General features: G+C 33.5%; 8 protein-coding genes across 8 annotated transcripts; 3 read left to right on the top strand and 5 right to left on the bottom strand.

Moving 5' to 3' along the window:
• Window positions 1–1,139: 1,139 nt before the first annotated feature.
• Tsp_06875 (tRNA synthetase class I family protein) lies at window positions 1,140–6,296 on the bottom strand. The gene is given in 24 exon segments (XM_003380675.1): window positions 1,140–1,237; window positions 1,331–1,398; window positions 1,699–1,796; window positions 1,915–2,049; window positions 2,118–2,252; window positions 2,340–2,452; window positions 2,516–2,663; window positions 2,721–2,909; window positions 2,994–3,173; window positions 3,254–3,346; window positions 3,439–3,537; window positions 3,869–3,949; window positions 4,126–4,183; window positions 4,195–4,495; window positions 4,559–4,770; window positions 4,862–4,932; window positions 4,995–5,094; window positions 5,146–5,386; window positions 5,430–5,553; window positions 5,606–5,716; window positions 5,783–5,869; window positions 5,963–6,001; window positions 6,057–6,178; window positions 6,233–6,296. The coding sequence occupies 24 exon segments, from the start codon at window positions 6,294–6,296 to the stop codon at window positions 1,140–1,142; spliced, it is 2,967 nt and encodes a 988-aa protein (XP_003380723.1).
• A 758-nt stretch (window positions 6,297–7,054) lies between these two features.
• Tsp_06874 (MitM-related protein) lies at window positions 7,055–7,880 on the bottom strand. The gene is made up of 2 exons (XM_003380674.1): window positions 7,624–7,880; window positions 7,055–7,562 (listed from the first exon to the last, which is right to left on the bottom strand). The coding sequence occupies exons 1-2, from the start codon at window positions 7,878–7,880 to the stop codon at window positions 7,055–7,057; spliced, it is 765 nt and encodes a 254-aa protein (XP_003380722.1).
• Window positions 7,881–8,323: 443 nt separating this feature from the next.
• Window positions 8,324–12,862, bottom strand: Tsp_06873 (conserved hypothetical protein). The gene is made up of 12 exons (XM_003380673.1): window positions 12,661–12,862; window positions 12,120–12,259; window positions 11,931–12,040; window positions 11,670–11,841; window positions 11,448–11,610; window positions 11,087–11,145; window positions 10,339–10,716; window positions 9,864–10,277; window positions 9,560–9,806; window positions 9,203–9,495; window positions 8,875–9,132; window positions 8,324–8,806 (listed from the first exon to the last, which is right to left on the bottom strand). The coding sequence occupies exons 1-12, from the start codon at window positions 12,860–12,862 to the stop codon at window positions 8,324–8,326; spliced, it is 2,919 nt and encodes a 972-aa protein (XP_003380721.1).
• Window positions 12,863–13,487: 625 nt separating this feature from the next.
• Tsp_06872 (chromobox protein) lies at window positions 13,488–14,114 on the top strand. Its single transcript, XM_003380672.1, has 3 exons — window positions 13,488–13,518; window positions 13,608–13,904; window positions 13,972–14,114. The coding sequence occupies exons 1-3, from the start codon at window positions 13,488–13,490 to the stop codon at window positions 14,112–14,114; spliced, it is 471 nt and encodes a 156-aa protein (XP_003380720.1).
• A 437-nt stretch (window positions 14,115–14,551) lies between these two features.
• On the bottom strand, window positions 14,552–16,369 carry Tsp_06871 (hairy/enhancer-of-split related with YRPW motif protein). Its single transcript, XM_003380671.1, has 6 exons — window positions 16,242–16,369; window positions 16,103–16,160; window positions 15,714–15,789; window positions 15,197–15,346; window positions 14,688–15,143; window positions 14,552–14,580 (listed from the first exon to the last, which is right to left on the bottom strand). Exons 1-6 carry the CDS (start codon window positions 16,367–16,369, stop codon window positions 14,552–14,554), a joined length of 897 nt encoding a protein of 298 aa, XP_003380719.1.
• Window positions 16,370–16,456: 87 nt separating this feature from the next.
• Tsp_06870 (LIM domain-containing protein unc-97) lies at window positions 16,457–21,082 on the bottom strand. Its single transcript, XM_003380670.1, has 16 exons — window positions 21,051–21,082; window positions 20,470–20,505; window positions 20,221–20,329; window positions 20,038–20,185; window positions 19,706–19,976; window positions 19,319–19,469; window positions 19,160–19,252; window positions 18,966–19,090; window positions 18,829–18,912; window positions 18,688–18,739; window positions 17,983–18,092; window positions 17,432–17,584; window positions 17,155–17,302; window positions 16,859–16,874; window positions 16,743–16,830; window positions 16,457–16,712 (listed from the first exon to the last, which is right to left on the bottom strand). The coding sequence occupies exons 1-16, from the start codon at window positions 21,080–21,082 to the stop codon at window positions 16,457–16,459; spliced, it is 1,872 nt and encodes a 623-aa protein (XP_003380718.1).
• Window positions 21,083–22,209: 1,127 nt separating this feature from the next.
• Tsp_06869 (hypothetical protein) lies at window positions 22,210–22,656 on the top strand. Its single transcript, XM_003380669.1, has 2 exons — window positions 22,210–22,254; window positions 22,366–22,656. The coding sequence occupies exons 1-2, from the start codon at window positions 22,210–22,212 to the stop codon at window positions 22,654–22,656; spliced, it is 336 nt and encodes a 111-aa protein (XP_003380717.1).
• Window positions 22,657–23,085: 429 nt separating this feature from the next.
• On the top strand, window positions 23,086–23,091 carry Tsp_06868 (hypothetical protein; the record flags this gene model as incomplete). The annotated part of the gene is made up of 1 exon (XM_003380668.1): window positions 23,086–23,091. A coding segment is annotated over exon 1 (6 nt), but the record flags the coding sequence as incomplete, so codon positions are not given.
• Between the last annotated feature and the right edge of the window lie 692 nt (window positions 23,092–23,783).

Below are 23,783 nucleotides of genomic sequence, written 5' to 3'. Positions count from 1 at the left end.
GAAAACTATTCAAAAAAATAAAATAAAATAAAATAAAACACCATTATCCTCATCATCTTCTGCAAAGACGTTCGCGATTGAAATGATATGCAAATTTTTGTTTTTATTAAATTTTCAAATTCACCAATCATTGAACAGTGATGTAGGGCAGAATGAGAATCTGTCGTCGAACAACATCCCGCAAAAAGATTTCTTGATTTTTCCACCAAAACAAAGAAACAGAAAAATGTGTGACATTGAAAAGGGACAGAAAAGAAAACGTGAGAAATTAATATCAAATGCCACTTTCAATGTGACTGTTTTTTGAAGCTAATTTCGTTTCCTCTTTGTTCAGGTTTGAAAAATTAGTTCATCAAAGTGTTTTATCAAGAGTTTGCCCAATTTTCGCTGACATCTTTACGTCTTTTACCAGTTTCATCAACGTGTGACGAACAACATTAATTTGTACATTTATATTTACCGTCGGTTGATAAAATATTCAATTCATAAAATGTCGAAAGTCATCATTTCATTCAAGCGAACAAAGTGCATCAAATTCTCATCGAAAAAAGATGGTTCCAAATTTTCCAAAACAAACCAACACGAGGAAATAAGCAAAGGCAAAAATTAACACATATAAATTAATGAAGTGGATGTGATGAAGAAAGAAATGGGAAAACAAGTTTCCCATTTGTAATAATTGATTGTGCCCAGTTTGCACGGCGTGGGCGAGAGCAGATGAATTTACTATTAAAATGCTCTTTGCATGCAATTTCCAAGTTATTTCGGCTTCGCTTGTCAAGATGAAACTTTTCTGGACTTCTCTGCTACTTCTGCTAACCGTATGTGTCACATTGTTTTATTCTGCTGATTCAATAGGTAAGTAAATTTCAATAAATTTTCCATACTATCTATCTCAAGCTAGTTCAGCAAAGTGGTTAAAACTGATACATAATAATAATAATAATTAGCTTTCAATAAAAACAAAAATCTTACCACCGTACCAATGGATTGTGTGTTTCATTTATTATCTCTAGTTCGTTATATCCATTATGCCACACACACACACACACAAACATATACATAGTATAAAGAAAATAATAAGTAGAACATGCTGATGAACATTACGTAAAATTATATTTTCATACTTGTTTCAGGTGTCATGAACGACTTACGTCAAATGCAACGGATGTCCAGAGGTAATGAAAATGATCACCCATAAATAAAGCACAAAGTTTTTTGTCTTTCAGCGTCAACACTACAAATAATTACTATTAAAAAAATCAAAATATATCATTACATTGATAATCTATTCTAGTGAGAGAAAGGCAAGCTTTTCGAGCAGGAAAACGTGTTGGCATGAGCATCGGTCGTAGAGGAAGAGCCATTGGAAGGCGAGGTGTACTGCCTCTACTTGGTCTATTGGGTTAACACTATATACATAAATTCATGTATACAACAATCACTGCTTCATTCAAATCAATCTATCAGAAGAGAAATGAAAATTTCAAACCATTTACAATTGGTTTCTACTTCTAAATACCAATAAACTTTCCCATTTGTTCATATTCAGAAAAAGACGTGTGACATCATATTTATGTAGTGAATAAAAATGATTTACTTTTTCACAATAAAAAAAATTTACACGAATTCATTACATCACACAGAATTCAGAAATAAAAAAAATTAAATTCAAATCACAAACAAATAAACTTTTACCGCAAAAAATTAACATGAAAATCACAAGTGGACGGTAGCGTTGAACAACGAGCAAAAAATGATAAACAAAAGAAAAACCGATCGTATCGACGAAAAATCTAAAAATGTAATTTTTAAATTTATTTTTAGGAATAGAAAATTGAAATAAACATTTATTTAAAACAAACTGTCAAAAATTGAAAAACTACTCGCAGAAGAGCAACAGTGGACGTCAACTTTGTTGGGTTTGGGAAAGAATTTTCTAGTTCGATTTTCAAACGTAGCCAATGGGCATCCGCTAGGAATTGGCGGACAGCCGACGACTTGGATTGGCTGAAATTCAGTTGAATTCGGTCCTCGACGTAAAAACACCTTCAAACATACAGTAACAAAAAATCAAGTACATACATTCATCGTAACTTGCAAATAAATGAACTGACTTTTATTTCAATTTCATTTTCTTCCGTAAACCATGCTTCGAAAACAATACAACTGGCGTAGCCTTCGTATTCGACTGTGGCTGCATTGTCGTACTGTCCGAGTATGTACAAAAGGAACAACAGATTGATGTCATGCTGAAAAAAAAACAATTAGCTAGAAATAAAAATAACAAAAACAACAGCAATAATAATAATAATAATAATAATAATAATAATATGTACCCCAGAGTAGGAATAAAATTTGATCCGTTCTATCCACGAATTTGTATTTTGACTTTGTTTTATGGACAACTGTTTTTGATGAATTCGATCGACAATTTCAAAAATCAAATCGCCTGATTTGAAATAAATTTCAATATAATTTAAAAACAAACATAAAAGAGAAAAAATACATCAACCTGCAGTGATCTGAATCAACAAATCTGGCTGATAAACTAATTTGCACCAATGCTTGAATGTATGTTGTATCCAATCGTAGATTTCATCGGTAACCCAATCCGGCAGCTTGTGTTGATCAGAATGCCAATCTTCAGGACTTCCCTCTTTCTACAGTAGGAGAAGAAGGAAAAAAAGATGCGTTAGGATTTCTTTGAAATTGCTTACTTCTATTTTCACAACATCAGCGAGTATCCACATGTTTTTAACCAAAGTATTATTGAAACCTGATTTATTGGCAACGTATGCTAATTTGGCACCGTTGTCAGGATTTTGTTTTATAAATCGGTCGTATTCGATAAAATTCTTCCTAAACAGATTTGCAGTTTTGTTCCAATGATACCGCATATTAAGCAGCTAAAAAAAAGAAAAGCGACAACAAAATAAGCGAGAAAGAAAGTGAGAGAGAGAGAATGGAAAAATCATCACACACGTACGTACATTATCTGTACCGTAGTCTACGGTATGTATTGGTAGAGGATTCCAGCCGGCAGGCGATCTGACAAAATTCGGTAAAGTGTAATTGCCATAATTACCATAACTGTCACTGGCAACAAAGCCAGCCATAACCGAAGCGGCGCTCATCAACGTTCGATTAGTATCTGAACTTCGTATGTAAATCTGCATAATGAAAAAACAAGATCAATCAAATACAGCTGAAAATGCAGCATTAATAAATAATAAAAGGTAAAATTGCAGACCTCGTTCAAAATTGAAGATTTGAACAACGGATATTGTTCGATGTAACGTTTGCCCAACATCTGACCAAGTTCGTAACACTGTCTCATTCCAAGCTAGAAGCAAAAACACAAAATGGATCTTTTAATTTAATTTGAATATGCACAGGAAAAACAACAACAATACAAGAGAACAATTGTTTGAGTACCTTTGTCAATTCGCCAAGACCAATATCCCAAGTGCTGGCATTGTTTTCAATATCACTTGGAATCAAATAAATCGGCGTACGATGACCATGTCTCCAAATCTGAAATATTTAAATGAATAAAAATATGAAAGATATTTTTACAAAATTATTCCTCTTCACCGTTTGTACGAGTATCAATTGCATTTGAACGGTAAACTGAAACCAAGACAACAACAACAACAACAAAGCTATCTTATCAACGATTAACATTGTGAAAAATTGTCTTCTCGTAGACAAAGAAAAAATAATGCAAATGGTAAAATTTGAAAATGGTACTGTCTGGTAATTTTCAGCTTCAAGCACAAGCTAATGAAAGTTGACAGAGAGGAGAAAAAGCGTAGTGCTTTTCAATAATTTTTCGCTTCAAACAGGTTGCGCGCTCGCATTTGACCAGTTCACCACCAATCAACTCCATACAGCTAGCGGAACAGCTATGAAAAGCATCCTGTATCATCTCTTGCTTGATGCTCAACTGGCAATTTTCCAAAAATCCTGTTTATTTATTTTTAGCAATCAATACATTTCAAATTAAATTATTAATTATTAAAATAAAGCAACAACAACAACAACAAGTTAAATAAGCAATTAAGATTAAACCAAATTGACAAGAATTGTAGAAACAAACAAATAAATGAACAAAGAACAAACTATTGACGAGAAATTCTTGGAAATAAGATGAGATCCTTTTGGTGGTTGAGGGGCTTTCCTGAAAAATACCTGGATTTGCTGGCAGCTTTGGCACAATCTGAATAGTTGCTCTCGTCTGAAGATACGGACAGTCGATTCAACATTTCGTCGGCAATGTTCGGCACAACCGGCTTCAACAATATTCCACAAGTGCGCAACGTCTGGTGAGCCAAATGAAGTACAGTATCCAGCAACGAATTAGCATTCTTGTCCTTCGCCAAATGCCAAGGCGAGAAGTGTTGCACAAAAGCGTTGGCTTTTTTCACGACCGTCACGATACTGTTGATGCCGTTGGAAAATTGCATCTTATCATATTGCTGGCCAACAATACCTGCCGGGTACAAACAACATTCATGTGATTATTTTAAAAAATTGTTTTTTTTCAATATATTACTTGGTAGATTGTCCAAATCAGTCATCAAATCAGGACCCTGCCGTATTGATGGTCCGTTGATTACGCTTTCGTCGAAGTCTGTGAAACAGTCACCTCGAAGAACCCTACTGCTTGTGGTTCGATTGATCAAATTGCCTATACTGTTAGCCAGTTCGTCGTTCAGCACACTGATAGCCAGTGGTGTGCTATAATCTGGAAGCAATTTTTGAAAACTGATGAATAAAATTTAAAAAAATGTTAATCAAGAAATACAGTTTTCTACTTCCATCACTGGTTGGGACCCCTTGACGAAGAAGAAAATACCGCAAACCTTCGCAGGTAAGTTTTTGAGCCTCGAGTGTAGGATCGACCACATTTCCCAAGCTTTTCGACATCTGAAATTTTACAGTTTAACCAATTCAACAAGCTGGAAAAAGCAAACACGCAAGAAAATTACCTTCACTCCATCGGACAACCAGTGTCCGTGACAAAATATTTGCTTTGGCAGTGGAAAATTGGCGGCAAGCAACATAGCCGGCCACAGTATCGCGTGAAATCTTACAAACATGCAATTTTAATTAAAAATTAAAATTAAAAAATCAATTCACTTCAATATATCTTTGCCTATGATGTGACAGTCGGGTGGCCAACGGCAAAGTTGTCCTGGATATCCAGCAACGGTAAGATAATTGACCAAAGCGTCGAACCAGACGTATATTGTTTGCGAGCAATCGTCCGGCACTGGAATACCCCAAGAAAGACGTTGACGATCCCGAGAAATCGACACATCACTCAACTGCTTCAACTGATTAATCACGAATGGCAAATATTGTGCAGGCTGTACCACATCTGAATGAACAACAACAACAACGACAATAACCAACCAATCAACCATCACTCATACCGGATGTCTGTAGCCAATGTTGTATTTCAGGTAAAAATTCGCTCAACTTAAACAAATAATTCTCTTCCACTACCCATTCAACCGTATGCCCGGCGGTTGTTGTTTTACACGACTATTATTGAGAAAAATATTTGCATATTTTTTTCCGTTCAAACTTCAATTACTTTAGTTTCATCGTCGCACAAGTCGGATTCATTGTAAAAACATTCGTCCGCAGAACAATACCAACCACTGTATTTTCCTTTGTAGATGAAATTGTTCTTTCGTAAAACTTCCTAAATTTATTATTGTCACAGATTTCAAGTGATTTTATTACAAAAAAAATTAACAATAATTCATACCCAAAATTGTTGCACTGATTGGTGATGACGCGCTTCTACAGTACGAATGAAGTCTGTTGTTTCAATACCAAATTTGGAAAACAATTCCTTGAACAATTGAATTTGAAATTAAACATTTTCACAATTATAACAACAAAACTCGAATACTCTGTATGCTGAACTTATTTCAGAACAATAAACGTCGACATTTTTTTCAGCTTTCAATGCAGCATTTTCAACCTGGAAAATTTAATTCAAATAAACAACAACAACAATACTGAATATTGTGGACAACTTTGGATCCATGTTCGTCAGTTCCACTGCTGAATAGAGTTAATTGATGCGGATTTTTCAATTTAAACCAACGGTGCGCTGCGTCTGCAATCAAAGACGAATACAAGTGTCCAAGATGGGGACCTGAAAATGTGCACTTCAAATTTTAATCATCTAAAATCATTCTTATTATCATACCAGAATTAGCATAATAAATTGGCGCAGTGACAAAATACGATATTCCTCGATGCAACAGGCTCATCACGACAGACGACTGTAAAATGTTTACAATAAAGGCAGTAACAACAAAAAAAATGAAAAAATATGTTGCTTGTTTATAAGCTTCGCAGTTGTAAAATTGCAAAAGCTTTTGGATTTATTCTAGAATTTAATTTTTTTTCTTTAAATTGAGCACGTCTTCCAGCAGTTATGATAAATTTCAACAACAATACAGGAAAACGAAAAATACAACACATCATCATCATGAACAGATAATAAAGCAAAAACAACCAACAGACTGCGCTTAAAGCGACTTCAAATTTATTGCCGTTTTCCACTCTGGCCAACAATTTTCGACAACCTTAAAATATGTTGATCATAAAATAAAATGCATTTAATTATTTGAAATAAAAAATTTTAACTGTGCGAAAATCGTTAACAAATCAGACTCTGATTTGTCGGTATATTTTCATTTTTATTTTATGCACCACTTTTCCGGCAAATTTTCTTTCGCCAGATACAAAAGTGAATGCACGTTAAAACAACACTTCTCTACTACAGTAATACAAATTTGATTTAAAAGAAATAAAAAATAAATATTCATTTGCAGTTATTTAAAAAAAACATTCAGCATTTCCATTAAGTTATATTAGTTTAAAAATGTTTTTTTCTCATATTAATAACAAAGTTTTACAATGAAACAAGTCATCGAAATCACTTTGACTGTACAAAATATCAATGACTTGTAGCAATACAAGAATAAAAATTCACTCACCTGGAAATTGAAAAGCAACTATGTAATCAAATATTGTGCGATTTTCTAATGGCACGTCGAAGTTTTTCAAATTCCAAAATTTCTTGCTGAAAATTTTTCTTTTCAACATCCAAATTCACGCCTCTATCTTCTTCAACTGGTGGTTTCAAGGCAATAACTGTTTGAAATTGTACACCGGCCGACGAATGATATTCAAATTTAATATCAACAAATCCGGTATTCTCTAAATGCAGAATATAATCCAAAGGATCAATGCAATAAGACGGCTGCAAAAGCCCTCGGCTGCTCCATTCTTTGACGCGTTCAATGGACATGGAAGTGAGCATACGACCGCCTGGTCTCAAAACACGTTTCAGTTCAAGTAAAGCATTTTTCACACTGGGCCAATAATAAAAGCAGTCGTTGTGAAAAATGCAATCAATCGAATTGTTCAAATAAGGCAGATGTGAAGCCAAAGACAAATCGACTTCCAACCTGCCGTAGTGAATTTCCAAAGCAAAAATCTTCCGCGCTCTCTTCACCATATATTGCGATCTGAAGTACAGCATTAAAATGTACATTCACCAACTACGAGCTCATTCCTTGCAATAGTAACCTTTCCGAGCCAAAGACCACTCCATTTCCACGCTCTACCTTTTTGAAAGCTTCGAACAGACCATAACCTAACCCAAAACCGACTTCCAAGATTCGATCATCGGCACTTGGATTCAATATATTGATCACGTTGCTTGAAATTTCTTTAAATTTTCTGAGATACATAACACTTGCCAGTCTTCCCATCACTGAACTAGTGGGACATTGCAATTCTTCAGAAAGACGTTTCATCACAAAATTTGATGACTTTCCAATCATTCTTAAAAAAATTATTAAAAGAGCAAAACTTTACAATATGTAAAATATTAATTTTTACAAAAATTAATTAAAAATCATTAAAATAAAGCGTAAAAGTTTTATGTTTTTATTTTAAAATGTAGCATACATTTAAAATTAACTTTGCAATTGATTCTAAAAACTACCGTATAAAGATTCAAACGTTATATACTAGGATACTGTAATTATAATTTTCAGTTGTAAAATTTTTTTCGTAATCATGGTTGTTTCTTTTCCTTTTAAAAAGCATGTTTTACTATTGTTTGATTTTGTATTCAATGAAATGTCTAACTACTTCCACTGCACTGTATCGTTTTTTGTACACAATTTACTTAAATAGTATTTTCAGCATAGTGGTTGCTTTTTGCCGTTCGCATAATCATTTATGAAAATATATGATGTTTTCGAGATGCTTTCGGGATGTTTCATCTTCGATCAGTGTAAGTGCTAGCTTCAGCCACCGACAGATCCCGATATTGTTCCTTGATTCGTCCATCTTTGCCCACAATATTTTCCCTCTGCAACAAACAAGCGATGCATCGTTCGGCCAGTTCCTCTTCCCAGCACTGTTTGCAATGGTCGACATTCTGACTGTGCTTTTCGCAAGTGTTGAAATCGTACTTTCCCTTCTCACCGCAGTAGATGCAGACGAACACGTCGGACCATAAACTGGACGCCGGCTTTGGAAATTCGTCATCCATGGCCATTTTGTTAATTTCAACTTTTCGTTTTCGAAAATGCATCGCCCTGGTGCGCAACATGTCATTGTAAAGCCACACTGCTCGCACCCTCTCTCGCTCTGGATACATCAGGTTGGTGATCAGAAGTCTCAAGCGTACAAGATACACTCCAGCAGTTAACTGGAAGCACAGCAGTGCAAAAACAAGCCATATTCTTTCCACAGATTCCTGAAATCCAAATTTAAATAAGCAAATATTATAAGCAAAATGAAAAAAAAATTTGTTTTTTCAAATACATAATCAATTTTCGTCGGGTGAACGATACAATGTTCGTTGGTGATAACTTGATCAAGTTTGAGCGTTTGATTCAAATCTTCAATAACCGATCCAATCATCCTAGCCACTTCTCCAGTTCCTTCCAAAGTGATGATGATGTCATGTTTACCGGTTTGATTCACCTCAATGCCAGAATAATCTTTCACCATGTTCAACAAGTGATAAAATTGATCATCAACAATTATCAAAGAAAATATCGACCAGAACAAGTGAAACAACTAAAGTCGCAGAAAAAAAAGAAATTTACATACACACATACAAACTCATTTCACTTAACTATCTGCATACCGTTGAAACTCCTCTGACGAGTTGTTTTCGTTCTTCTGGCGTTGGGCTCGGACTGAACAAATTATTAATACGACCCTGTTCGAAAGGTCGAAGTGGTATCAAATGTTTACGATTCTCTTCCTTGCGACGATTTTCAATGTCTAGCCAATATTTTGTCAAATAACAATTCGAATGAGTTACATCTTTCATGTAACTTTGAAACCAGCTCAAATTCACTCTCAGCGTAGTTAAAGCTAGAAAAAAGCTAACCGCTTTCATGACAATGCTGAAATATTTCACAAAACTGACAATTCCTAAACAAGAAAGAATGAATTGAATGAATAATGAAAATAAAATCATCCAATCTATTAAATTCACCAGAAACCGACTGCTTAATTATAGCCGCCATTTGTTGAACAGTGACGAGATCAGGTCTTCGAAGTGGCAAATCCACTTTAAATTGAATATTCAGCTTGAAATCATCGCTCAATTTTTCCGTATAATCTTCAGCCGCGGCCAACTGCGAACCGTACGTATTGGCATATTCAGAAATGCCCGAATTGTTACTTTCACACTGTTCACCGCGGTAATTGATCATATTCAACATATTGCACAATTCATCACCCTGAAAAATAAATTGAAATTTCAAAAAAAAAGTTAAATTGATAATGCTGATTATTACTTGATAAATTTTACAAAACGGATTTAACCAATTTTCAGCCCAACATTTGTTGTAATGCTCCAAAGACCAGAGTTTGCATTCACGAATGGCGCTGTTGATGATATCCTCACAAGCGTGAGTAGCACGACGGATGAAATTTCTCAAAGCTTTTTTCCTGTAGCTCAGTTCGCGTAATCTTCGTTCACTCACTCGGCGTTCAAACATTGCTTCAATTTTCGACGGCAGTTCACCCTTTTTCAACAGATACGCACTTTCCCATTCGTTCACTTCTTTCTCATATGCTTCATGTTCACGATCTGCTCCACTATTCGGATCTTTGCCCAATTCAGCTTCAAGATCTTCAACCATAAGCGGCAGATCTTGTGAAACTTTAGCGGCCGCTTTGGCACCTTGTAGAAGATCATCAAGAATATTCTAAAAATGGAATTTCTTTTTTAAACCAAAACGAGAAAATAATAAAAACATAAAACTTCACCTCGGACGGTTTGAAAAGCAAATTCATCTTGGCACGAGTTACATTTTTTGCCACGTCAATATTACAAAGCAGAGAGTCGGTGGCTCGGTGAAAATTCATCATCAAATTTTGTCCCGGCGAATCGGCCACAAGAGCCATCAAAGAGCACTGGACAAACGCTTGACCGTGAACGTTCAAAATTGTCACCAAAGTCATCAAAATTACACTGCGCACCATTTGAATTAAACCACAAGACAAGGCGAACGAGATCACAACAAACCAGTGTATCCAAACGTTGAATTTCGGATCTCCGAAATCGACATTTTTCCCGGCAGTTTCCCAGAAAAAGTATCCAATTGCACCACCGAGAATTGTAAAAAAAACAAACTTGCCTAACGCCTTTATTATGGACAACATTGCGCAGTCGCGCGAGCCAAGCCGTCAACTAAAAATGAACAATCTCCACCGAAACTTTGCCGCGGTAATAAATACACGCAGGCTCAGTTGTTATACTGTATCCAACTGTTAGAATACAGTTTTTTAAAATAAAAAAACAATAATAAAAAATAAAAAATAATAAGAAAAAAAAGAATAACATCATAAAACGGAATATTTTTTATCAAATAATAAGTGGATTATTGTTTGACAAAAGCGGCAAATATCATCGGCTTCTACTCGTACAATTTCGCTGAGTATTTCAGAAGTCTTAATAACATCAAAAAATAAACATTACGAACAAATAAGAACATCTTTTCGTTTTCACACAAACCTTTCTGGCTTCATTCAAATTCTTCACAAGAGCTACAGCAGTAACAATCACGCCTGCGGCTAAATACATGAAATCATTTTCAACGTACAGTAAATCTGCGCTAAAAATTCAAAACATTTTAATTTTTTAAAATTAAAACGAAAAATATTTTTTTGTAACTGAGTTATTTTTGTAGCACACATCGAATAGGATAATATGCATTTGTAAATTTCGTCGCGCATCAGCCAGACAAGATCCAACAAATCTTGAATGCATTCACGCAACTGTTCAATTTCGAAACGTTGGTCGAGCAAATCTACAAGTGGGAATTTGAATTTTGAAAAAAACAACGCACCCAAATTTTCACATTTGACAAACTCACTCAACACTTTAAGCAACGTTTCCGTGTAATACATTGGTGAAGGAATTTGGAGGAAATATTTCAAAGTTTTCGCTACTCGTAATTCTGATTTTAAAATCTGCTCATTACTGTAGACGAGCCCAAATTTCTTCAAAAACTGTTTCGCCTTTGCCACTGTGACAAACTGAATTGTAGCCATGTAATTTGTTTGAATAAAGAAAAGAAATAGCTTTTAAAAAAAACCTCTGGTTCACATTCCAATTTGCTTGCCACTTGAACGCAAGAAATAATTCGCAATATCATGCCTTTCTCGAGCTTTTCCGTAATCAACTGCCAGTCTTCGAGCAATTTTTCCTTCGATTCACATCTTTCTCGGATGTACAACCACAACGAATTCACTAATCGACTTATGAAGCTGGACATTTTACAAATCAATTATTATTATTTTTTTGTAAATTATTTTCAAATTTTCACATCAAATTATTCAATTTTTGCTCCACTTACATGTCAAAAATGGTGCATGCCGTATAGCGAAGTTCGTGCATCAACTTCATTTCATCACAAACGGCAAACAAAAATTCCACCATTTGTCTTGTTAAAAAAGAATACAAACCCTTGAAAAACAAAAAAAACAAATATTGATAATAATTAAAAATTTCATTGATTATAAAAGTAAGAAAAATTGTGCCCCACTTCGGCAGCTACAGCTTCCATTCGTCTTCTGTTGAACGAGTACAGTTCACTTAACCAATCTTGCAGCATTTCTGGAGAAATGGTCATTTTGCCAAAATTTATCCGAACTGTTCTTCCATTTTCCGCCATTTTTGGAAAAGCTAAAAAACAATATTTCCTTTCCTACATATTTCTTGTTCGTGAACAGAAACTTATTTTCGGTATTCAACCAAACTTCAAAATTTAATACACCATAACATAACGTCATTTATTTTTCAAAATCAATAAAAGAAAGCAAATCAACAAATATCATCAGCCGAGCCATAACCGATAAAAAAGATACATAAAAATTAACGTCAAAAACATTCCAACAAACAAAATCTTCATGTCGGTGTCTGTGCGTCTCTCGATCAACCCCATTATTGTATTTGACAAACCAAGAGTATTACCGTAATCGATCAATCGTTTTCGAATGTTTTTCATCGAAAAAGCTTGAAATTGTAAATTTTCTAAATAAATAATTAATTAATTAATCATTGCTCATTGAAATTCACTCAATCACCTAAAATAGACTGCCCACTCAAAATCATGTCGTCAACATAACGATTTGTCGAATGCAATTTCTCATTGTAGACCAGTGCAGCATCGTCCATATAAATTGAAGTCGTTTCGTTTGCCTTATACCGACGACTCAGCAGTTCCTCTCTCTCCAATTCACAACGCTTAAACTCTTGAAATCGTAAAATAATTTTTTCAAATGCCATCTATAAGTGAAGAATTTAAACAATTTAAATGTTTCCGATTGTGAAACAAACATTCGCCTGATTTAAATCATAATGCAACTGATCTACGAGCTGTTGAGCGTGTCTTCTTCGATTCACCGGCTGCTTTGAAGCAATTAAACCAAGTCTTTTGCAATTTTTATCAGCCTTCAATAGAAATCAAAGTGTGAGACACACATTTTTCAATAATAAATCAAAACTAACTCTTTCTTCGTTCGCTTACCAATTCCAGTTGTTGCCTTAAAAACATTTCCAATTCAGATACAGTTTTTGATTCGCGAGACGACTCCAGATGGGCTAAACCTTGATGTATTTTTTGCATTATGTCTGTCGTTTCCAAATACAACAGATCCATATTTATTCATATCCCAAAACAAACCAAAAATTTTGGATAACCAATAATACAGTAAGCATGACACACAAGGAAGCATAAGCATCTTCAGTAAAATAAGAATAAGAAAAGCATAAAATATTATTTGAATTTATTTCTTTAATAAAACAACTGTATTTATTGAATCATAAAATATTATGTTTTGATTAATTGATGTTGCAAAGAAAAAATTGTACTTTAATATATTTTATACTGTGCATCAGGCATTGTGTAAAGATGCCGCGACCTAAAAAAAGCGAATCAGAAGGTAAGCATCAAGAACGTGGATATGGTAATGGTGAAGTTGTTTTAAGTTGAAAATACCAATTTCTTTTAGAACGTTTCTTTCTTTTACAGCAAGAAGGCCGTCTGTACCGAGTGATACCGAGATTGAAGAAGTTGTTGATAGAAAAGTGATCAATAAAAAGGTTAATTATCTTGTGAAATACGTGGATTTTCCTTTGTGTGATAAAGACTGGGTACCGGCGGAATCGCTGAAATGTATAAGCTTGATTGCAGAATTCGAATCGAAAAGAACGACTCTAGATCGTGCAGTCAGTGCTCAATCGAGTTCAAAACTGGCGAAACCTCGCAAGGGTCAGGAAACTCTGCAAACTTTGATCGATCGCGGTTATGTGCCTGATAAAATTATCGGTACGATAATATCATATGAAATAATTTGCTTTTTGACATGCAACATTTCAACTTTTTGTTTCTGCAGATTCAATTGATCTCACTGGTGAAGTAATGTACCTTGTGAAATTTTTGAGATCTTCAAAAACGGGGATATTCCCAGAGCAAGACGTCAAAGAAACTTGTCCAAACCTTATTACTAAATTTGTCATGGAATCTGATGAAGAATAATTATATAATGAATGAATGAATGGTAAATTCAGTCCTAGCAACGAAAGCCTATCACTGCAACACTTGGTATTTATGCAATTTTAATACGTACCTATTTGTTTTTTGTCGTTTTACTATGATATAAATGTTTATCAACACTTCACGTAGCTTTCAACAATTGTTTCTATATAATAAAGTATTTTTTGAGAATTATTGAAACTACAGTATGAATATTGACAATGAAGCAGATTTTTTTTTATATAAACGAAAATGTTTCTTTCGTTATGATCCAGTTATTTGTGATTTAAAGTTGCATACATTAAAATAAAATGATGTTTGTGAAATTGTAAGCTTTCGACAGATTTTCTGTGCGTAAAGCGTCCGTTTAAATTCTACCATGAATTATACAAAACTGGTTAAAAGATGTGAAATATCAACGTTCAGTGAAATTTACATTATCAAAACAAAACAAAACGAAGGTGTAAAGCTATAAAATATTAATTTTAATCTTAATATCAACAACAGAAAAAAGAATTAAAATCGATAAGATTCGAATTTGGAAAAATTAATAGCCACCAATTTCAGCAGACCAACTCTTTCCTGAGTAAGCAGTAGCTGCTGACCGAAAGGCAGTTGAAGGTATAATGCCAATTGACTGATAAGCGTTGCTCGAGGGCAAAACAGTGAAACTATTATATGCTTTACTCAGTGAATTTACATCAGTTGAACTGAAACCATTTGATGCATAAGGAGCATTCGCCATTGGTGGTGCACTCCATTGAAATGCAGTTGATGTCTGATTATTATTATTATTACTGCTGTAAACATTACTGCCGTTGTTATGATTATGAAATTCACTGTTCTTCGTGCTTGCCAACTGAGCTCCATAACACTGTAAATGATTGATCAAACGAATTCTTAATGGGTCTTGAATATCCAACGTTTCAACAGATGTCAAATAACGAGCAACCTCATTCGCGCATTCTCGGAAACCCATCATGTGATAATCGGCAGCGAATCTATGTTTTTCCATAACAGCACTATCAACGCCTAAATAAATAAATTTACATGAAAAGCTTATGCAGAAACAAACAAACAATAACCCGTAGAATGAAGTAATCGAAGATATTCAACTGTTAGCTGAAGTATTTCTGCCTTTTCTAACTTTTGCGTTCCTTGTTTTTCAATGGCAGCCGGCACTAAAAGTCGCAATTCAGCCAAACAATTATTTATTTTATCCCGTCGACGTTTTTCTATAATCTAAATATCAAAAATTGGATTATCTAAAAAGATATGCATAAAAAACAAACAAAACAATCATTTTGTTAACATTACCGCGTCTATGAGGAAAAGCAAATGACAGATTACAACTACATAACTACCATCATATTATTTCATTAAAAAAGATGAAATGAAAATTTTAAAACATCACATAAATATTCTGACAAAAACTTTACATTTACACCGAACCACAGTTTACGAGAGTTACTATCACCAACTATGCTGTGAAACATCAAAGTATCAAAAATTTAATAATAATAAGCAAGGCTCATGTATTTTTGTACTGTATAAGATAAAACCGATGTTAATTGAAAAATATGAAACTTATTGAATATAAACCATAAGCAGTAAGTGCATTTCTGACTGCATAATCTAACAATATACTAGGGCACTGATTAACAGCCCATGGCAAATTCTGATTAATAATCAACATGATTATGCAACAGCATTTTGGTGTACATCTGCGATTTACATCATCGGCAAAAAAGATTAAGCTAGTGCTCCATTCTTGACAATCTACAACAACAATGGCCACCGATCATTTGACCTCTTCTAACATCGCGATCAATATGATTTACCACTGAAGATCAGTTCTCTGCATCTTATTAGCATTGTATTTCGAAAAGAATGAAATTTAATGTACCACAATTATTGGAAAACAAAAATAATTATTTGAACAGTGAAAAAGTGTGTTTTTTAATATAAAAAGAGAAAAAAGAATTACTCACCCCACGTCGTCTTCTTCGATTACCTGTAGAATTGCCGAAGTCATTATCGAATGGGGTTCTAAATTCAAATTCAGCTTGACATCATTCATTTCAGCACATAAAAGTATATGATAAAAAATTAACAAAAAAAATAATTTACTTTGCATATTCTTCATTTGATATATTACCAATGTCGTCAAGGTTAGATTTACAAGGAGAGCGGCGGTTATCTTCTTGACCACTGACACCAGTGTTGAAGGCGACGCTTAATTCCAACTGATCGCCCATCGCAGCGTGTATGATTCTTCCTTTCTTTCAACAATCGAACGTAGGTTGGCTACGCTTGATGAACAACAACATCAAGATGATCCACCACTACCAGACATGTTGACAGTAACCAAAGAAAGACTGCGGTGTCGCTGGTATCGCCGGGTCACGTGACCGGCTAAAAAGAGACCGCCAGCGAATGGTGGTCAGTCGCTTTTTCGTTGGATATATTCTATTGTAAATGTGAATCGATCCGACGCTCATACAACCAACAACACCAGTACAGTAGCCAAACCCACGCCCACCTACTCGGCGGCGTCCAGTATTAAAAAGCAACAAGTGACCCGAATCAGTCGAGTATTTACTGTATTGATCAACAAATTAAGCTTCAAACAAGCCGACATCAAGCTTGCCGCAGCACCGCACCAGCGCAACAGGCGTCGGTGCCTTTTTACCCACGCTACATGTATTGTACTTTCGTGCTTAATGATAATCACAGACATGACGAACTTTCATTACGTTTGTTCTTCACAAATCAACCGTTAAATAAATTCAAACAAATATCACTCACCATCAATTCAATCTATGGCACAGCATTCATTCCCCATCTAATTGCAACTTGGAAAAAAATTAATAAATAAAGCACAACCTGACAATACAAGCAAGCTTTTCTTTAAATTTTATTCAGTACCAATCAATAAGATTTCATAAGCATTCTCCAACTTTCAAATATTCGACGGATAAAGCATCTAAATCAGCCACATTAGAAAAGCTGAACCTTCATTTATCTATTCATGATAAATTACCACTCGAATACGATTCCCCATAGCCTGCGGCGGAAGATTTCTCTTAAACTTCGCCCGCACCATGCCGGAAGAACCGTGTGGTCTGGTTACCTTTCCCCAAATAGCACGAGCTTTAGTCCATTTCTTCCTACCAGGGATTTTCCTCTTGCTGAATAACAATTTTAATATAAATAAAACACACGCAAGCTTACAAATACTTGGCGAAATAAACATTTAAAATAAATTTCAACAGTTTCATCAAGAAGAAGAAAATTTTAACTTATACAGAATAACTTACTTTTTTCCTTTATATACGTATGCACACTTCTTTCCAACGTAGAATCTCGCGTCTTTATTGTTGTACACATTTTCAAGTTTCAAAAGAGCAGTATGCTCTCGTTGGTTGCGCTGGGATCGACGGTATCCAGTAAATATTGCTCTGACGTAAAGCCTGAATTTTTGAAATTGTAAATTTCACAACAATATTTTATGCAGTACTTAACGGGACATTTGAAAGAGAATAAAAATCAGAAAGCAAGTAATTTTCAAACCAGAACAAGCGCAAATTAAAATGATTCGACAATTTCGACGGAAACAAATCATAAGGATTACTTCTATTTTTATATACAAAATAGTATTCACAGCATTATTTCAATGCTCAGTATGTTTAATACACTGGATAAATTTATGAATCGCACATTAGTTATATCATGAAATAAGAGGATGAGAGATTATAAATACGTACGAGCAAAATAAACAATAACTAATGACATGGACAAAGAAGTGAAAAATAAAGTTTTGTACATTATCGAAGCAACTTTAAATGTTCTTTCCTAATAGAATTCATACCGCTGCTTCTTCTTTTTCTTCCTTATTTTTGATTTCATTTTTTTCGGTGCTTCAACCGGTTTTTCAACATCCATTTTTTCCAAAGTTTCTTCACTGCTCATTTTGAGAAGCTAAATTTGCGTAAATTAAATGTAATGTAAATTAATTAATGATACAAATCAGTTTGAAATAAAATAATAATTATAAATTTTCAATCTGCTTATAATTCTTCGTGGAAGTCAAAAATACAGTATTTAAGGAAAATCAAGAGTAATTTCTAATGACTGTAGTCGTTAGACGCAATGCTTGATATACTCAAAATGCATACATATATATACAGCAGATACAAAAACTATAATGTTAAAAAATTATTTAATGCTTAACAAGTGCAGATTGTTTTTATCATATCATAGCTTCAAATTAATTCAAAAAAGCAATATCTTTTACAAATGAAGTTGACATTTACGCATGTACATTAGCTGATGACAACACATATAAACATCAAACTGATATTCACATAGATTGAGAGCTAAATGTAAACGTATAAATTTGCTCATTTGCATAGAACATTCAGAAAATTCACTGCGAATATCAATTTCTTTTATTGCTGAATAAAAAAATTTCAAATTACAGCTAAACATCAAAAAATGGAACAAACTATCAATATACAAAAAGTTTCAGTTTCATAAACTAAATTTTAAAATAAAGATTTGCAAATTCTATCACCAAAGAAATTGAGCAAGTAGCTTCTTCAAAAAGAAAACTGCAAAAATGTCGACTACAAAATTTAAATAGAAAATTGTCATAAAAGCAAGCATTGCTTCTTTCTATTGAATTTCTTTCTGATTTTGATTTTTCTGGTGAAACCGCAATCGTTTTTTCATATCATCCGGAAGACGATCATAACATCTTTTACATACAGGCTTCATGTCAAGTTCGTAAAACTTTGTCCTTAAAAAATGAATATATTACTTATATATCACAAATCATTATATACTGCTTACTTCTCATCCAGCTTTTTGTCGCATAAACTGCAAGCAAAGCATTTCACACACCACGCTTTACGCAAAGCTTGAAAAGCATCAGCTGTAATCACATGGCCACATTTGAAGCAGACATTTCCAAATAACTAAATAAAAAAAAAGAAATTGAGAAAATAAAAAAGAACTCAGTGAAACAAATATAAACAGTTAAATACTTTGTGAAAATGAGTTTCACAATAGGCTAAACCGCGTTTTTCATAATGCCTAGAACCGAGGAATGGCTTTTCACATTTGGCGCATACAAAATGCTAAAATAATTTTTTCAATAATAATATTTACAATGTTATCGGTTAGTAAATACAAAATGAAACTACTTCAACATGCCAGTGCTTTCCTAATGCTGTAATAACTCGATCTTCAATCGGTCGTCGACAAGCACCACATATTGGGATTCCCATTATGTCGTGACATCGCAAACAATACAAATTTCCTTTCACTTCCCTTGCATCTGATGTCAATTCGTTGCTAAAAATAAATTCTTACCATAATAAAACAATGATAACAACATATTTTTTCTATATATTATAAAATGACATTCAAATAAATAATTGATCTTCATGCAAAATTTTACAATAATCAAAAAAACAGGCTAAAAAGGAAACAAAATCATATTTAAAAATACAATGAAGTGGAAAACATTTTTATGAAAATTTGAAATTAACCTACGAAGAAAGATTTCATAAATTTCACTGACAACTCACCCACAACGATTGCATGTAAAATGGTATGGATGATAAACTTCTCCACGAAACTTTATATGACCTTCGTCTATAACTCCGCGGCATTTATGACATACATATTTTCCAGTGCCTGATTCTTTTTCTTTCAAATTGCATTCACGGCAAAGCGCTCTGCCAGCATTCCTCAAGAAACCAATGTCAGCCAACTCCAAATTGCACGTGTGACATCGAAAGCACTGCGGATGCCAGTTGCAATTCATTGCTTTTATTACTCGACCATCGATGAAATTTCCTTAAATTAATTTTAAAATGTATATTTTCAATAATCACATATAAAACATAATTAAACTCACCACACTTGGCACAATATGGCGCGTAAAGTACATGAAAATCATGTTCACAATATTTTCGACTCTCGAATTCGAAAAATATTCCATCTGGAAATGGTCGAAAGCACTGCGCACAGCTACAATGCACAATTGTTTTATATAACAATGACTGCTTAAAATTAAAAATAAAATAAAATAAAATTACACAAAGCATCGTTGATGCCAGACTTCTTTTTCGCAGTTGACAATTTGTTCATTCAATGCGAAACCTTCACCACAACCAAAGCAGAGAATATTCGAAAGCATGGGTGTACAACTGAAATTAGAGAAAGGAAAATTTTGAAATTTCAAACAGAATGCATCTGCCAAATGAACACACTTCACATGCCGTCTATCAATTAAAAACACTCATGAACTAATTCATGCTATAGTAATGTCAAACATCTGCCTGCTAACGTGGTTTGTTCAACTGCAACATCGGCAGCATTATTACTATTATTATTATTATTATTATTATAAAATGAAAGCAAGCAAAATCCAGACAAACCGTTAACAAACAGAAAAAACTAGTCCCTAAATTCATGCAACTGCTTTTTCAAAATTTGTCATCATTCAGAAATTTAGCATCAGGCAAAATTACAACGTCACTGAATCAACAAAACAATTATAAAATAAATATTTTAATTATAAACCAATTTTTATTTCTTTAAATAATATAATTGGAATTAAAATAAAACCAACTACTGAAGAACTGAAATTTACACATCAAATGAAATTATATGCAAAAAATACACTGAAAAACTGGACAATGTTCAACAAAGAAAACAGCTGTTCAGATAAAAATTGCATTCATTACCAATTATTCAAAAATTTATATCAAGAAAGACAAATTTGAAAATTCAACCTGAATAACAATTTCAAGATTTCAAACATTTTTATTTAAAACAAAATTCCAAATACGTCAACTTAAATAATGCTGACAAAACAAACCACTAAATAATAAAAAGAAAAGTGCACTTGATAGAAATTCAAACAACTTCACGACTTCGAAAACGCCAAGTACATGCATTTCAAATGAATGACAGAATTTTTTTGACGTTTGTGAAGCATAATAGGATGAAATATTGCTAACAAAGCAATCTGAAACCTCAAGCACTGCAAAACTGCCATATTGCAAGAGACATCTGAGAGCTAATAGTATAACAGAAATAAATCAATGACAACGACGACTAAGGCAACGAGAAATCATAGAAACATTTTAATCACTCAATGACACTGACCAAAAACCAACAACTGAAACAATCACATAATGCTTTAAAATAATATTTCAAACAATATAAATATGGCGAATGTGTTACAACTAAATTACTATTCTGGCACTTACTCCATGTTCAAATCATCCTTGTCTTTCATTGCAGAGCTTGATTAATTAAAAAAATCACTTTGGAAAAACAGACGAAAGCAAAGCACACTGTGAACCAAACTTAACTAAAGCCACTATTTGTTTACTTATTTCAGTGACGTTAGCTGAAAGCATATTTCAGTATTCAGCCGGAAGCGCAGCTGTTCTTGCAAGCGTAACCTTGCTGTGACAAAGTTGATTCGCAAGTACCACTAAATTATAAAATTTCTTAAATCAAAAAATTAAAGGAATAAACAAAACAATACAAGATCAGACATATAACAAATACATTTTTGCTACACTAATGTAGCAAAACCAGGTCCAACAAATGTCACACATCTAACCTTAAACATCATTTGGTACTGTAGAATAAAATCTATAAATGAGGAATAGAGAAAATGGTGAATAAAAGACTATGTAAAAATTTGCATACTGTTCACTGATGAAGAGTACGTGGCTTTTATCATAATCATTTTCAGAAAGAGTGATTTTCTGCTGAAGGAAAAGTATAAAAGCATAGATGAATGCATATGCATTCACTGTCGTACGAGTCGCTTCTGCTGCTTTCAGCAGCTTTTACTGTGTTCGTTGTTCAATATTTTTCTGATAGAAGTTTTGTTAATGAATTTAACTGTTTCAGCTTAAGATGTACTACTTGAAAAGAAATTCAAAGGAAAAAAAAAGAAATGGATCTATTATGCGAAGAAGGACAACAATGGGGCGCATTTCATTAGCTTTTACGTCACCAGAGTCAATATCACTTCTATAACTTAAGTTACTTTTCTTTAATAAAAATGGATGGGTATAAAATGATAAAATATAAGCACGTAATATGTACGGTATGTGCAATGGAATTGAGCTTCAAGCAAATTTCACAGTAAATGTAGAAATAAGTTCGCATTTTGAACTTAATAAATATTCATATTTGATTTTCTTTCATATAAAAATAGGAGCATTGTTCAAGGCGCGAGAACTTAAAAAATGAAGAACTTGTAAATTTTACACAATGGTTAAATTACAATAGACTATCAACATATAATTGTCGAGTCATGTACGTTGTCAGTCATTTGGTTGACTTTCACTGGAACTGTGATATAAATCCAAATTATCATGCAATTTACAACCAATTCATCAGATTGGGAAGCAGAGGTGAAACAAACTGGGCACGGGAAGCATTCGCTTCGGCGGCATCTTTCAATGCATCCACCAGCACTCACTCGTTGATATTTGGTACTTGGTGAAAAAAATTTTAAATTAAAAAAATATTTCTACTTTTCACATTACATAGTACGCATATTCATTTTTAAATATTTTGTAATATTATTAACATTGAGACACGATTGTAAATATGTTGAAAATATACTGTAAATTTAGCTTGCAATTTTAATCTAGATGGGTTAGGTTGCATAACACTGAGTGGGGGTTGTTTTTCAATTATGCAAATCAGTTTAGCTTCAAACGCCAGGGTTATCAGTAACAGAGCGCGTTCTGTTTTCCTTGCTAACGTGAATGTCTAATAAGAGATTTAGATTACGGTAAATTAGTGAATTTTATGCAGTAAATTAATTGCCACATCACCAATAAAAACATTACAAAGTAACGGACCAATCAGAGAAAAGCAAACGTTTTATCGATGGTTAAAATAATATATTTCATTTCAGCGATTAACAATGACGGTGCGTAATTAAAGGGCACGTGAAAAAAACTGTATGCAGGTAAAAATTTAATTTTAAAACTTACTTTTCTCATCTTCTGCATGGACCATGGTGTATATCCAAGTATTCATTTAGGTTTTAATTTGAATATGCAAATATGCACGACAATTGATATAATCTTTTCATGCAGAATTTTGAAACAAATATAATAAAACCTTGAAGGATTTGAAAAAAATTAATATTTCAATTTATTATTTTGCGTAGCCGTCTAGAACTAACGGTAGAATGTGTTCAATTTTTCAATTTTCACTTAAGTATAGCGTTGAATTTTATTCCGAACAGAACAAGTAGAATATCATTAATGCATGACAGCAAACTACCGATCTTCATTCAGAGAATTATTAAATTATATTACCGCTGTACATTATTATTTTAATTGTACATCATCAAAGACATTTGTTAAATTGTATTTTTCGTCTAGTTAATTTTGTTTGTCAGCTCGCGCAATTTGACTGCTTATATTTTGGTGAAAAGCAATTTGCTGTGAGTTCCATTTATGTAGGACATTTTTGAATTTTCAAATCTCAAATCCAGAAATGCGGAGGCGTGTTTTGACTAAGTCAATGTTTTTGTTATGGTGTTCTCTGTCAGATAGCTGATACTTTGACTGACTATCAGAATTAAGGTCATTCTTGAAATAGTCAATTACCGCC

Source organism: Trichinella spiralis (assembly GCF_000181795.1).
Source record: "Trichinella spiralis strain ISS 195 chromosome Unknown Scfld2, whole genome shotgun sequence".
Classification (NCBI taxonomy): domain Eukaryota; kingdom Metazoa; phylum Nematoda; class Enoplea; order Trichinellida; family Trichinellidae; genus Trichinella; species Trichinella spiralis.
Note: the sequence above shows the minus strand (reverse complement) of the source record. Positions and strands in the feature narration are given on the sequence as shown.